At 32.0% G+C, this 14,986-nt stretch overlaps 3 protein-coding genes across 3 annotated transcripts; 1 reads left to right on the forward strand and 2 right to left on the reverse strand.

Annotated features, from left to right (window-relative positions):
* Positions 852-8,160, forward strand: LOC105157093. Its single transcript, XM_011073389.2, has 4 exons — positions 852-925; positions 4,834-5,103; positions 6,372-6,524; positions 7,832-8,160. The coding sequence occupies exons 1-4, from the start codon at positions 893-895 to the stop codon at positions 7,982-7,984; spliced, it is 609 nt and encodes a 202-aa protein (XP_011071691.1). The 5' UTR covers positions 852-892; the 3' UTR covers positions 7,985-8,160.
* On the reverse strand, positions 9,214-10,059 carry LOC110011667 (uncharacterized mitochondrial protein AtMg00810-like). Its single transcript, XM_020692189.1, has 2 exons — positions 9,388-10,059; positions 9,214-9,273 (listed from the first exon to the last, which is right to left on the reverse strand). Exons 1-2 carry the CDS (start codon positions 10,057-10,059, stop codon positions 9,214-9,216), a joined length of 732 nt encoding a protein of 243 aa, XP_020547848.1.
* LOC105157106 lies at positions 10,840-12,875 on the reverse strand. The gene is made up of 3 exons (XM_011073406.1): positions 12,276-12,875; positions 12,042-12,170; positions 10,840-11,844 (listed from the first exon to the last, which is right to left on the reverse strand). Exons 1-3 carry the CDS (start codon positions 12,873-12,875, stop codon positions 10,840-10,842), a joined length of 1,734 nt encoding a protein of 577 aa, XP_011071708.1.

Below are 14,986 nucleotides of genomic sequence, written 5' to 3' on the forward strand. Positions count from 1 at the left end.
TCACCAGATGAATGGTAACAACAATGATTGCATACGAACAACAAAGGTTTGTTAATTACCAACACTTGGCGCATGACTATTATGTATATTTTCAACCAGCATTTTAGGGTAAATTACAACGATCATTCTTTAAGTTTAATATATTTATAAATATTTTTTTATTATTTAAAAAACTATTAATACCTCTATGATGTTAACGGTCATCTGACAATTAATCCAATCCAATAGGTTTTTATCTGTTTTGTGGTGAATTGATCAAAATACCCTTGTGGATTAAAAATTATAATTTTATTTATTTTTTAAAATTTTTTTATGGATTAAGTGCATAATTTTTTTTATAATTTTTAAAATTTTTCCATCCGCCCCGTCCGATGTTTTGATACATTTTATTTTTACAGTAAGACAAAGTTGACAATTTTAGACTTCTATCCAAGAATTACATAATTTCATTAAATAACAGAAGGGTATTTATAAATTGTTCAAACAACGAGGAAATATTTATAATTATGCCAAATCTCAGGGAGGTTGTAATTTACCCAAGTTATTATAATAAAGGTTTATGTAGATTTTAAACGCAAAACGTCACAATTTTTTTCAAAATATTTTAAATTGGAAACAAATCGACCTAAATTCGACTATATTATTAATATGATTATTCAAATTTAGGGAATAACCTTTTGAAAAGTGGACACTGTAATTATTTCGTGAGTTTTCTTTTTCTTACAAATAAGACAATTTTGTCTGACCTCTGTCTTAATTGTCACTTTGATTTACATCATTTACAGACAAATTAAGCAACTATATAATAATTACCTCATCTCCAACTCCAATTTCTCTTACATAACAATTTATGTAAAATTTGGTTTTCTTTGTCAATTCTTGAAATAACAAGATGAGCACCTCCTCAAACGAAGCTATGCAACAGGTATCCATGTCTCGATCCCATGTATACTTTTGTGGAATATATGCTAAAAATGGCTACAAATCTCTTCTTTTTAAGTGGTAGAAGGTGTTTGTGTTCAGTGATTTATTTTAGGGTTGTGTTAATTTAAATTTAGAAAAAATAAAAGAGATAGATAAATGAAGATGTCATTAAAAAAAAATGACGAGTTTTCTTGTAATTTGTTGTGTTTATATATATTTTTATCATTTCTGAATTTGATCTCTTTGATATAGAAAATAGTTGTGCTTATTTTTTATTGGGTAAATGCTGTATTTAATCCGTTAAGTTTTTGTTTCAAAATCATTTCAGTCCTTCAAGTTTATTTCTTGATTTTAGCATCTTTAAACTTTGATTTTTGTCTCAGTTTGGTCCATCTAATAATTTTTCGGCAATAATGTGGCCGAAATTTGATTTTTTTGGAGGGTAAAATGGTCCATAAATTTGATTTTATCATTTTGGTCCTTTAAATTTGTAAAATTATCAAATTAGTTATTTTTTAGAAAGGAAACTATTTTTTTTTTATTTTTATATGGTGAATATGATTTAATTGTCTTGTATGAAAAATGAAAATTTTGAACTCTTGTGAACATAATATTAACATGTTGCTTAATTTAAAATAAAAGTCTTTTATTTAAAAAAAAATTCAAAAATGACAAAAAATTAAAATTATAAATAAATTTTATAAAACTTATCTAATCTAAATATATAGTAAAAAAAATCTAAGTCAATTTTTTAATCTTAGGATTTAAAGATATGTCTAAATAAAAATTAAATCTTAACAATATTATTAAATATTAACAGCTACAGGTTTGAAGAAAAAATTGATGGAATCTACTTTTAATTAGATTCTATGATGGATTTCAAATATATATATATATATATAATTTATTTTATGAGATTTTTATAGATATTTTTCTATAAAATGGGATTATATATTTAGAAATTTCTATAGAATGGGACTATATATTTAGAAAACCTTTTAAAATGAATTTTATATATATGAAATCCACCAAAAAATCTAGTTAAAAAGTATAATCTACCAACTTTTTATTCGAAAATTCAAATATTTTATACATGTTATTAAGGTTTAACTGTTTTAGACTTTTGAAATTATATAAAATTACTGTCTTAGATTTTTTTAATTATATTTTCATATTAGATAAGTTTTATAAAATTTATTCATAAATTTGATTCTTTTTTTAACTACTAAAAAAAAGACTTTTTGTTTTAAGTGAAGCAATATATTATTATTATTATTATTATTATTATTATTATTATTATTATTATTATTATTATTATTATTATGTTGACAAGACTTCAAAATTCTCATTATTTACATAAGATAATTACAACTTATCAGCATAAAAAAAAGTTTTTTTTTTTGACAAAAGGATTAATTTGATAATTTTACAAACTTCAAGGATTAAATATTTACCATTTTACCCACCAAAAAGTCAAAATCCGGCCACATTTTTGTCGAAAAATGGTCAGATGGACAAAATTGAGACAAAAACTAAAATTTAAGAATGTTAAAATCAAGAAATGAACTTGAGGGACTAACATGATTTTAAACAAAAATTCAAGAGACCAAATAATGTATTTATCGTCTTTTATTTATTTATTTATTTTCGTTTAGGAAAATACTTAATAGCGAATTCATATTCACATCATCACTGTTGCAAGTAGATTTTATCTTAGATTTGTGCAAATTTTATTATTTAAGGAATAATCCATCATGTTCTAGTCTAAAACTTTTAATAAAAGTAGAAATCATGTACTTTCTATCATTAGTTTTGGCACAAATCGCAAATTGTATACTTTTTATATTGGTGATAATTCACACTGTTTTTTTTTTTATTTTTTTAATTTTGTGAACTTAATTCTTACCATGATTGTTTAGCAAATTTGGTGGATTTCAAATTTTATTACAAATTGTATGTCGATAGATTCTCAAACGTTCGTAAATAGTACTGTGTATTCTTGGTACGCTGCAAGAATTAATGTTTTTTTTATATGTTATAAGTACACATTGTTGTCGTTATTTGGTATAATTACAAATATCATTTTGTTAGTTAAGAAATAACAAATGCCATCCTAATATTTGATGAAATTATATAATCATTGGATGGATGTATGGAATCGTCAACTTTGCTCTTATTGTAGTGTTTTTTTTTTTTAAATATAAAAAAAATATTGGACGGAGTGGATGGAAAATTTTGAAAAATTAAAAAAAATTATCCACTTAGTCCATAAAAAAATTTAACAAATAAATAAAATTATAGTTTTTAGTCTACAATGACATTTTGGTCAGTTCACCACAAAAAATGGATAAAAACATAAAGAAAACTAACGGAATTGCTATTAAAATCAAGCGAATATTGATAATTTTTCAAACAACGAAAGAGTAAATTCGTAATTATATCTAACCTTCCGGAGGATATTTGTAATTCACCATATGTTATGAGATAGCTTGTTAATATGCATTTGCATCATGCATTCAATCATTTACTTTTTTCACTTGTTCAATGTAGAATTTTTTTACATAAATATTAATTTTAGTTTGATTTAGTTGCACAAAGAATTCAAGTAAAACGACAAGATTTTCTTTTTTCTTTTTTCAGAATCAATAATTACATGAATACATCAATATTTAATAAATAAACTCATGAACAACTGAACAATATACATGTATATATACATTATTACAATAAATATGATTCTCCCTAGTACTTAACTACTTTCTTTATATGTATATTTGGTTCAAAAATTAGATAAGAGGATTTTTAGACCTCTATCTTATATATAATTTACGGAAAAAATATTTTTTTTGTCCTTTAATTTTATTTTATATTAGTTGTAGTTCTATAAGTATGCCTTTTGTTAATATAGTCCTGTAAGTCGTGAAAATAATGACAAATAGTTCTCCGGTCATTGAAATTTTAATTTTTGGCCGGAAAGATGGCATGGCAGTTGAGTTGGATAATTTTTGGAGGGTTTTCATTCTATGTGGCTTTGGATATGAATTGAAAGATATGTTGACATGTTTTAAAATGGATAAAAATTAACGAATTCTAAATTATATTATATAAATAATTTATAATTAAATTAAATTAAAAACAAATATTAATTAAATTAATTAAAAGTAATTAAAAAATAAGTAAAATTTAAGTTTTTAAAAGAAAGTTTAATAAAATTTAAAAAGTTAAAGAAAAATTATTTATTTTTAATTTATAAATATAGTTAATATTATTTATAGTAAATAATATTAACTATTAAAATATATTTGTTTTTATATTATAAATTTAAATTAAATTATAGAAATTTTAACTTTTATGTATTTGTTTTGGAATTTTGGTATTTAAACAATGACCAGTTAGCATTAATGGCCATGTGTCATTACATGTGGCTGTACACGTGTCTAAATTATCAGAAATTCAACCAATTGCCAGCCATGTGGCAATTTTCGGTTGATGTTTCAAAATCTCGCTAGAAAATCATGTGAAAAATCCTAATTCGAATTATTTGTCATCATTTTTGCAACTTACAGGACTAAATAAACAAAAGACATACTTATAAGACTAAAACTAACAGGGAGTAAAGTTAAAGGAGGAAAAAAAAAATAATTTTATCTATAATTTACACATCACTCTACACTAGTTTTAGATTTTAAGTTCTCGAGCTTTTATCTTCTTGGAGAATAGGCAAACATGTACTTGCTCAGGCAGAAATTCAAATAAACAACTTGTGTTGCTTTTCTCGAAACCTTAGATACTCGTTGTATATGATATTTTTTAGAATGTCAACCCAATGCATCCACATATGCTTTTGTGTTTCTGTTTTTAACTATTGATATCATGTGATTGTGATGTATTATTTCATTTTCTTTATAGGTTAATAGAGTAAGCCGACGTGCAGGCAGCTTTCCAGGATGGGTGGATTGCTTTCTAAAAAATAAATTTTTCGACAAATGTTCGATCCATAATTTGCAAAAGAATGACCTCAACCGGTACTGCATCACTTGCAACGCATCAACTTGTAGGTACTGTGTCGCCACCAGTCATCACAATGACCACAAGATACTCACAATTTATAGGCATGTCTACCAAGACGTTGTTCCTCTTAGCGAGATGGAGAATCATATTGATTGCGCAAAAATTCAGGTACTTAAGTTCTCCGCCTAGTAACATATACGAATATTTTTTACAATTGCATCATAAATATTCTTATAAATCTCATTGCAACTAGAAATGTATATTCCTATTGTGCCATAATGGCTTTTAGTATTTTAAATTTAAATGGTTTGTATTATGTGATTATATCTTTCAAGAATAATATTATTGAGTTTGGCTCTCCCTCCATAATATTATTTGCAATGGTAATAGATCTTTACATAAATAATATTCAATATTTTTTCTCGTCTTGGCGTATGTTTTTCTTGTGTTCAAATTTTATTAGAAATAAGACATAGTTTCTTTTATAATGATTATATATAATTTTGTTTCAATCTACTTAGAATGTGTATCTTTTTATTTTTTTTTTGTCGTAGAATATTTTCAATATTTCACCTTTATTCTTTTTATTTTTACTTCACTACATAATTAGTCTATAAGAGTTGGGAAATAGTATTCTTTGTCTCATATTTTAGGGTCAGTGTATTTTTCGTCTCATTAGTTACAGAATTCTCATTAATAATCCTATAAATTACCAAAAAAAAAAAACTCACTTTTAATCCTTCCATCAGATTTTGTTACTAATTTGATGAAAAAAGGCACTTGCTAAGTGTGTGATCATTAACTCTTTTGCCGCATATAGTCACATGCTCATCATTTTTGTCTCATTAGTTACACGATCTCGTTAATGTTCCCATAAATTATAAAAAATCTCACTTTTAGCCCTTTTACCAGATCCTTGGAATATTAGTTCGGATAATGGCGTCGGGCTTAGACATAATTTTTTTTTTTATTAAAATAATGATCTGATGAAAGGACTAAAAGTGAAATATATTTTTTTTAATTTATAAATTCATTAATTAGAGTTCTAAAACTAATGGAACAAAAAATGCAATCCCTCCCCCTCCCCCCCAACCTACATATGCAACAACTCTTACTATACATGTATTAACATTGCAAATGAGCAAATTATCCCGTATAAAAAATAACAGCAATTTAAACTCCCGTGCTTTTTAAAATAAAGCAATTTACCTCTGTGTCTAAGGATGTAAATTGCATCATTTTGAAAAACACAAAGGTGCAAATTGCTGCATTTTTAAAAACACGGGCAGGTAAGTTGCTAATTTGTTTTTTCACTAAAGGATAAAATTACTCGTTTTTAATATCAAAAGAGGATTGCTTATATTTTTTCATATTATATTTTGTGTGATGGATAAATCTATTATAAAATTTTACTATGAGTTGTGATTTAATTGCAGCCTTATAAATGTAATAAGAAGTGGGTTGTATCTTTGACTCCTCTGCCACACAATGGCTCCGGTTCACTGATTGAAGGGGATGGAGCTTGCAATGTTTGTAAAAGAAAGCTAACCGATCCTGACCGCTTTCGCTTTTGTTCCATTGCATGCAAGGTAATTTCATTAACTTTTTTTTCTTATGTTATATATTAATCTAAAGATATTAATTACTATAAGTAGAATTTTAATGGTTAGTATTGTAAGAAGGCAAAATTTACATTTTTGGTCCTTTAACTTTAGGTTGTCAGCACTTTTGGTCGTGTAACTTAGTTTATTTACACATTTAGTCTTTTTTTTAGATGAATTTACTCCTGAACATATCACATTTGGTCTCTTTTTGACAAATTTAGTTCTGTGTTGATAATTTGGATCTCCCTCACACTATAATAGATCTCATTTCTTCTTCCTGTAATTATGAGTCATTAGAACAGAAATTGTCAATACAGGACTAAATTTATCAGAAATGGATCAAATGCATAATGTTCATGATTAAATCAATAGAAAAAAGGAGTAAATGTGTAAATGGAGTAAGTTACAGGATCAAAAGTACTAATGACCTAATATTATAGGACCAAAAATATAATTTTACCGTGTATGAAAATGCTACATCATTATTTAGCATATAATTAAATGAAGTTTTGCATAATAGATAGGGTAAATTACAACCACCTTTCCTTTCCTGAAATTTAGCATAATTGCAAATATTTATTCATTATTTGAGAAATTATAAATTAATATCTCCCACATTTTTATCCGTCAACAATGAACTCATTCTACTAGCCTCCATTAACTACCCTCCAATTTTTGTGCTGAACTGATAAAAAAACCCTTTTTGGATTACAAAACATGTAGTTTTATATACTTTTTAGAATTTTCTAAAATATTTTTATGGACTAATACGCTCTATGGATTATTTACTTTACTCACCCTAAGATCTTTTACGGTTCTTTTTTTTCACTTAAACGTCTAGGAGGTACATAATTATTTTTTATTTGAGAGGTATTTGTAATTTCACAAACGAGGGGTACTAATAACTAGTGTGATTAGCAATTTACACCCTTGCGATGTTGCAAATGAACAAACTATCCCCTATGAAAAAAAAAATAGCAATTTACCCCTCTATGTTTTTTAACAATTTTACCTCCCTGTCTAATGAGGTATAAATTGCTTCATTTTAAAAAACATAGGGAGGCAAAAATGGTCGTATTTTAGAAAACACCGGGAGGTAAATTGCTATTTCTTTTTTTTCATAGGAGGGTAATTTGCTCGTTCGCAATATCAAAGTGGAATTGCTTGTATTTTTTCCTTAATGATTATGTCAAATTTAAGGTGAAATAGCTATAATTTCCATTAGATATACTGTTAATTTGTCATAATTCTCAATTAACTTCCCAAAAATATATACACATACTTTCTTCTAGGTTCAAGCGATTTCAGGAAAGAGGAGTTTGATTCGACGTCCGGAACCGGAAGTGGGGACATCGGAAAGGAGGGAGCGCGGTGAGCAGGCGGAGAATCAGAGAGGTCGCAAGCGCAGCAGGAAAGGAGTGCCTCATAGGGCTCCTTTATTCTAATCCTGCATGCTTTGTTCTATGCTTTGTGTGAAACTTTTATGACTATTTGTGTTTCTATCACTTTCTTTGTGCTTTAGTCTTATGAAGAGCAATGTGCCTTCTTGGTTTGTATGCTAAGACCTAAAAGTAACATTGAGTGATGGATTGAAAGGGGAAATTGCATTTTCGTTTCCTAGCTTAACTTCAGTATATTTTCAATTTCATTGTTTATGGGAGAGAAGCGGCGACGTAACTTGCGTGTGGTTTTTCTCCATTAATTTTCGAATGAAAATTGATAAAATAATTGAAAGTGAGAATCTTTTAAAATTATATGATTAATTTGGAGAATTCCATAAAATAATAGGACTAAAAGTGTATATTGCCTAAACCGTGGGACGAAAAATGCAACTTTGAAGGAAATGTCTTGTGAATGACTTTGGATTTGCTTTATTTAGGTGATAAAAGAGTCTTACTTTATCTTTTTGTTTATCACAATGAGAATTTTGTATTTAGGTAAATTTCCCAGACCCAAGTCCTCAGACACTCAGGACCAAATTGATAGGACCCATTAAACCCACTAGATCGAATTTATAATTTTTAGAATATTAAAAAATATATATATTTTTTAAAGAGATAATATCATAACTTTATAAATATGAAAATAAATTATTATTTTATAAATTTATATGTGTGTACATATTTTAGACTTTCAGGAAAAATAATTGGGACAAATTATCAATTAATAGCCCCAATACATTGGTAATTGAATTGGGTTCGAATCATATCCATATCAAAGTCGGGCTTTATAAACTTGGAGATGGGTCGTTCTAAAATAAAGTAAAAAATTATTATATTATTTTTATTGTCTAGTAAGAGCATGATGTGTTTAAATACGATGTAATTAGAAAATGATCAGTTAAGAAAGTTCATAGTGTTTAAACTCGTTAGGATTGAGCTCCAAGTAAAGAGGCCCTCAGCAGCTGTTAGAATGAGTAATCTGAACAAATTGAGTTGAGAATTCCATGGAGAAAACGTGAAGAGTGTATTGATGCAATTGAGAATTGTACATATACAAGACAAACCCAGAAAGTTGAAGAAAACTCTGCTAAATACACTAATGGAACGATGAACAGAAAAAAACAGAAAATTTAACCGATTAACCAACTAAGCCACGTTAGCTCCACATGGTGTACACGATAGCGCCACATATGCTTAACTTATAAAGTTGCAAACCAGTCAATAAAACATATTCACAAGAAACACGCGTCTTCTTTGCCTGTGACTGTCTGTAGCTCAACTAGGATCCCAATCTTCAATTGCAGCAGCAGGAGTATGCGTGTTCTTGTTCTTGTTCTTCATCCAACCCCCCCCCCCCCTCCACAAGTTGGACTTGGACAACCCAAAGACAAGCCCAACTTGCATACCAAGCTAGAGAATTGAGAGGAAGACAAAGATTTAGTGAATAAATCTGCTAGTTGCACATTACTGCGGACAAAAACAGGTTCAAGAAAGCCTTCCTTGTAACAATTGCGAACGATATGGCAATCGATATCCAAATGTTTGGTACGCTCGTGAAACACGGGATTAGCCATAATATGTAGAGCGGCCTGATTGTCGCAATGAAAAGGAATGGGACCATCCAAGGCAATGCCAAAATCTCGAAGCAAAAAAGAGATCCACTTCAACTCACAAGTTGCAGCAGCCATGCTGCGATACTCCGCCTCGGCCGAAGAACGAGAGACAGTGCATTGCTTCTTGGTTTTCCAAGAAATAAAAGCTGGACCAAGAAAAATGCAGAAGCCAGATAGAGAACGCTGAGTGTCGGGGCAAGCAGCCCAATCCGCATCACAAAACGCCTTAAGTTGAAGAGAATTCAACATAGGAAAAAAAAGACCTTTAGTAGAAGAACCTTTCAAATATCGAACTAAATGAGTGGCAGCAGCCCAATGGGAACGGCAAGGACGTTGGAGGAATTGGCTTAATTGCTGAACTCCGTGAGAGATGTCAGGACGAGTGAAGCTGAGATAAAGAAGGCGACCCACCAAACGACGGAAAGGCTCTGGATCATCAAGGAGATCATCATCACTGGCATGCATTTTTAGTCCCGGCTACAAGGGTGTAGCTGCAGGCCTAGCTTGGAGAAGACCACAATCAGAGATAATATCAGAAATGTACTTAGACTGAGTAAGAGAAGTTCCATCCACCGAACGAGCTATCTGTAATCCAAGGAAGTAACGAGCACACCCCAAGTCCTTGATTGTAAATAATGCATCAAGATGGAGCTTTACCTGCGAAATCAAATCATCAGTGGGTGCCATGATAAGCATATCATCGACATAAACCAAGAGGCCTGTGAAACCAGAAACCAACGGCTTAAGGAACAAGCAATGATCATGTTCAGACTGCTTGAAACCATATGCAATCAGACTACGAGAAAACTCCAAATTCCATTGGCGCGAGGCCTGTTTTAGACTATACAAAGAACGCCGAAGAAGACAAACATGGCCAGGCGTGACGGAGTACCCCTCAGGAGCATCCATATAAATCTCCTCATCAAGGTGTCCATGGAGAAATGCGTTATTAATGTCAATTTGATGTAGCGGCCACTGGAATGCTATAGCAATGGCGATGAACAAGCGTACGGTAACAGCTTTGGCAACGGGAGAGAAGCGATCAACATAATCCACTCCTTCAACTTGAGTGTACTCTTTGGCCACCAACCTGGCCTTATAACGTTCAATGGAACCATCATCCCTTAGCTTAATCTTGTATACCCATCGACATTCAATAGGGCGTTTTCCATACGGTAAAGGGACAACCTCCCATGTGTTATTGGTCTCCAAAGCCTGCAATTCTTTGTTCATCGGATCCATCCACTAAGGACTAGCAGAAGCCTCCTTGTAATTGCGTGGTTCCTGCAAAACAGATAGGGAGGCAACAAATTCCAAATATGTGGAGCTAAAATCGATGATGGTAGGGGGTAAGGAATCAGTGCTCAAGTGATAAACAAAATCAGAAAGCCAGGCAGGCTTAGTGTGAGTTCTTTGTGATCTTCGAACAGGAACAAAGGAAGGAGATGCAATGTCAGAAGTTGGTGAGGAAGCAGAAGTAGTAGGAGGTAAATGAGGAGAAGGAACAACAGTGTCTGTGTCAGCATCTAAGGGAATTGCAGCTAAAGGAACAGCAGGAACAGTTGAAGGGGACTGAGCAAAAGGAAAAACATCCTCATGGAACGTAATATTTCTGGAAACAAAAATCGTGTTGGAGTCAAGATCAAGAAGCCTATAGGCCTTCTGACCAGGAGGATACCCAAGTAGAACACATTTAGAAGCTCTTTTATCAAATTTAGATTGATTAGGATTGGACTTGATCGCAAAACAGAGGCAGCCTATGGTCTTAAGATGAGTGTAGGAAGGAGGCTCATTATATAGTATTTCATATGGGGATTTCCATCCTAGGACAGCTGTGGGAAACCTATTGATTAGATAAGTGGCTGAGAGGATGGCATCGCCCCAAAAATGTCGAGGAAAAGACGATTGAAACATGATAGACCTAGTGATGTCAAGAAGAAACCTACATTTTCGTTCTACAACTCCGTTTTGCTGTGGAGTATAAGCACAACTACGTTGATGAACAATGCCGGAGTCACGAAGGAAGGATTGGAATTGTGAACTCAAAAATTCGGACCCATTATCGGTTCGAAGTGATTGGATACGTTTGTTGAATTGGGTGAAAACAAGTTTATAGACATTCTGAAACATTTCTAGACATTGACTCTTGTATCTCATGAAGAAAATCCATGTAGACCTACTAAAATCGTCTACGATTGTTAAGAAATAATGACAACCAGAATTAGTGGGCTCTTTGTAAGGTGGGGATGTCTGCGTGAACAAGAGCGAATATCAACGATGAATGAATGGAACTTTGTAAAGGGGAGTTGATGCATTTTAGCTAATGGACAAATTTCGCAGGATGTGTCTGTAAAATCTAATTGAGGCAAAGAAGTAATGTGTTTCATGGATCCTTTAGGCAAATGTCCAAGCCTTTTGTGCCAAATATCACCATTATTCAAAGCAACAGCAGCATATGAATCAGCATTACAATCAATACTAATTGGGACAGAAAAGTTGCTTCTTGATACAGAGGATAGAACATATAAATTCTCTATGAGTTCTCCTGTGGCCATGATCCTTTTACTCCTCAGGTCCTGCAGGATGCAATGAGATTTCAGAAAAAGAAATTCAATAGGCATAGCTTGACACAATTGTCGAAAGGACAGTAGATTAACAGAGAAGGCTGGAATATGAAAAACATGAGATAGAGTAATTTCAGGTGAAAGTGCAACTGATCCTATATGTGAAACTGCTTGTGTCTGTCCATTTGGTAAGTGTATGGTGAGAGGATGTGTAGGTGTAGTGAAGGATTGAAATAAATGAATATCTCCACAAATGTGGCTTGTCGCCCCACTATCAATAATCCAAGAACCAGAAACAATACAAGTAGAGTTCATACTAGTACCTGCAAAATTATCCAATTGAGCAAAATTTACTTTCAAGGGATCAAGAGGCATCTTATCATGTATCATTCTTTTCATTTCTGTTCGAATAATATCAGTGATATTAGAAATCCCTTCTGACTTCACAGAACCTTGCTCACTGGCTGCTGCAACAATAAAATCGCGCCCCCTACCCCCTGTTTTCTTTTTTTGATCCAACATCTCCTTGTACCAATCAGGCACTCCATGGAGTTTGAAGCAAGTATCCTTGGAGTGGCCTAATCTTTGACAATGTTCACAGAAAATGTGTTTCTTATCTACCAAGGATTTCTTCTTAAAATTCTGTGTTTTGACTTGAAATGCGGCGCCACTATTCATTTCCAAGCCGCTCATGTTCATTTGCAACTGTTTCTCCATACGAATGAGCATAGAGTATGCCTTCGTGACCGATGGTAAAGGTTCTAATAGCAGAATCTAACTCCGTGCTTGATCGTAAATAATGTTCAGTCCAACCAAAAATTGTATCAGCTGGTTGGATGCAGTCATTTCTGCCATGGCCTTATTAATGCCACAGCTACATCCTGTACATATGCATTTCGGAGTAGGAGCAAAACAAGTAAGTTCATCCCATAGGTGTTTGAGTTTTGTGTAGTATTCAGTGATCGACATATTTCCTTGCGTCACCTGTCCAATTTCTCACTGCAACTGGTAAATCATGGGGCTGTTACTCTCCCCAAACCTTGTTTCCAACTCCAACCAAAGTTCGCGAGAGGAACTAACGTACATGAATGATTCGGCTAATTCCTTCGACATACAGTTTAAAATTCAGGTGGTTACCATGGAATCAATACGATTCCACCTTTTAAAGTCATCAATGTTCATTGGGGTTCTAATCGCAGTGCCGTCGATGAAATCCAGTTTCATTTTTGCAGTTAGAGCTCGTCACACCGCCCTGCTCTAGGCAAAATAGTTGCTTCCAGTAAGCATTGCTGACACCATCACCATCCCAGGGTGATCAGAGGCCTGCAACTGCATAGACTCCAGATCAGGAGTAGTTCGTGCCATATCTACGTTTTCATATTCAGCATTCGCCATGTTGAATGCTAGGTGTTTGAAATGTAGAACAAAAACAGAAACCTTCAGTATGAAGGCTCTGATACCATGTTAGAATGAGTAACTTGAACAAATTGAGCTGAGAATTCCATGGAGAAGACGTGAAGAGTGTATTGATGCAATTGAGAACTGTACAGATACAAGACAAACCCAGAAAGCTGAAGAAAACTCTGCTAAATACACTAATGGAACGATGAACAGAAAAAAAACAGAAAATTTAATCGATTAACCAACTAAGCCACGTCAGCTCCACATGGTGTACACGATAGCGCCACATATGCTTAACTTATAAAGTTGCAAACCAGTCAATAAAACGTATTCACAAGAAACACGCGTCTTCTTTGCCTGTGACTGTCTGTAGCACAACCAGGATCCCAATCTTCAATTGCAGCAGTAGGAGTATGCGTGTTCTTGTTCTTGTTCTTCATCTAAACAGCAGCAGCAACAAATCAACATAATAAATTAGAGTAAATTACAACAACATTTTCTGAGTTTTGGCATAATTATGAATACCCCTCGTCGTTTGAAAAGTTACGAATATACCCCTAATTTTAACAATCGTCTTATAACAATTAGCCCACTCCGTTAGTCTCTGTTAGGTTTCCACCCATTTATTGTGGTGAACTGCCCAAAATGCTCTTATTGACTAAAAATTATAATTTTATTTATTATTTAATTTTTTTTATTTTTTATTGACTAAGTGTATTTATAATTTTTCAAATTTTTTCATCTACTCCAGCCAATCTTTTTTAAAAAAAAATATTTTTTTAAAGAAAAAAAAATACAGCAAGGGTATAGGTGCCAATTTCAAACCGCCATTCAAGGATTACATAATTTCATCAATTATCAGGAGGATATTTATAAATTTTTCAAAAAATAAAAAGGTATTCATAATTATGCAAAATCTTAGGAAAAATTGTTATAATTTATCCAATAAATTAAGTCCAAAACTCTCAAAATCCAAAGCAGAATAATAATCAGCAGTGTTTAAGCACAGTGTTGTAGGGAGTGCTATACACACAATGGGTTATAGACCGTAAGTTTTGCGAGTGCGACTGAAATATTTGTCCTGACTAAAAATAATTTTCAAGATGGATAATCTAAATTTTTGAATCAATTTTATTTTTAATCATGATTAATAACAATTATTATTACTATTTTAATTCATAATCAATAATAAATTTTCTTAGAGTAAAAATATACACTAACTGGCACGGGTCCGAGTCAAAGTCCAGATCAAATATGAATGAATCAGGATAGTCATAAACTTAACATGAAGATACCCAAAATTCAAAAATACATGAAAATACTCCCTCCTAGCTAACTGCAACCTCACAATGGAGACAAAAGGATAAATCACCTCCAAGGGCAAAACCGTCAATTCCCCCCCCCCCCCCCCCCCCCCCCCCCAACAT

The sequence above is a fragment of the Sesamum indicum genome, linkage group LG3 (genome assembly GCF_000512975.1).
Source record: "Sesamum indicum cultivar Zhongzhi No. 13 linkage group LG3, S_indicum_v1.0, whole genome shotgun sequence".
NCBI classification, from domain to species: Eukaryota; Viridiplantae; Streptophyta; class Magnoliopsida; order Lamiales; family Pedaliaceae; genus Sesamum; species Sesamum indicum.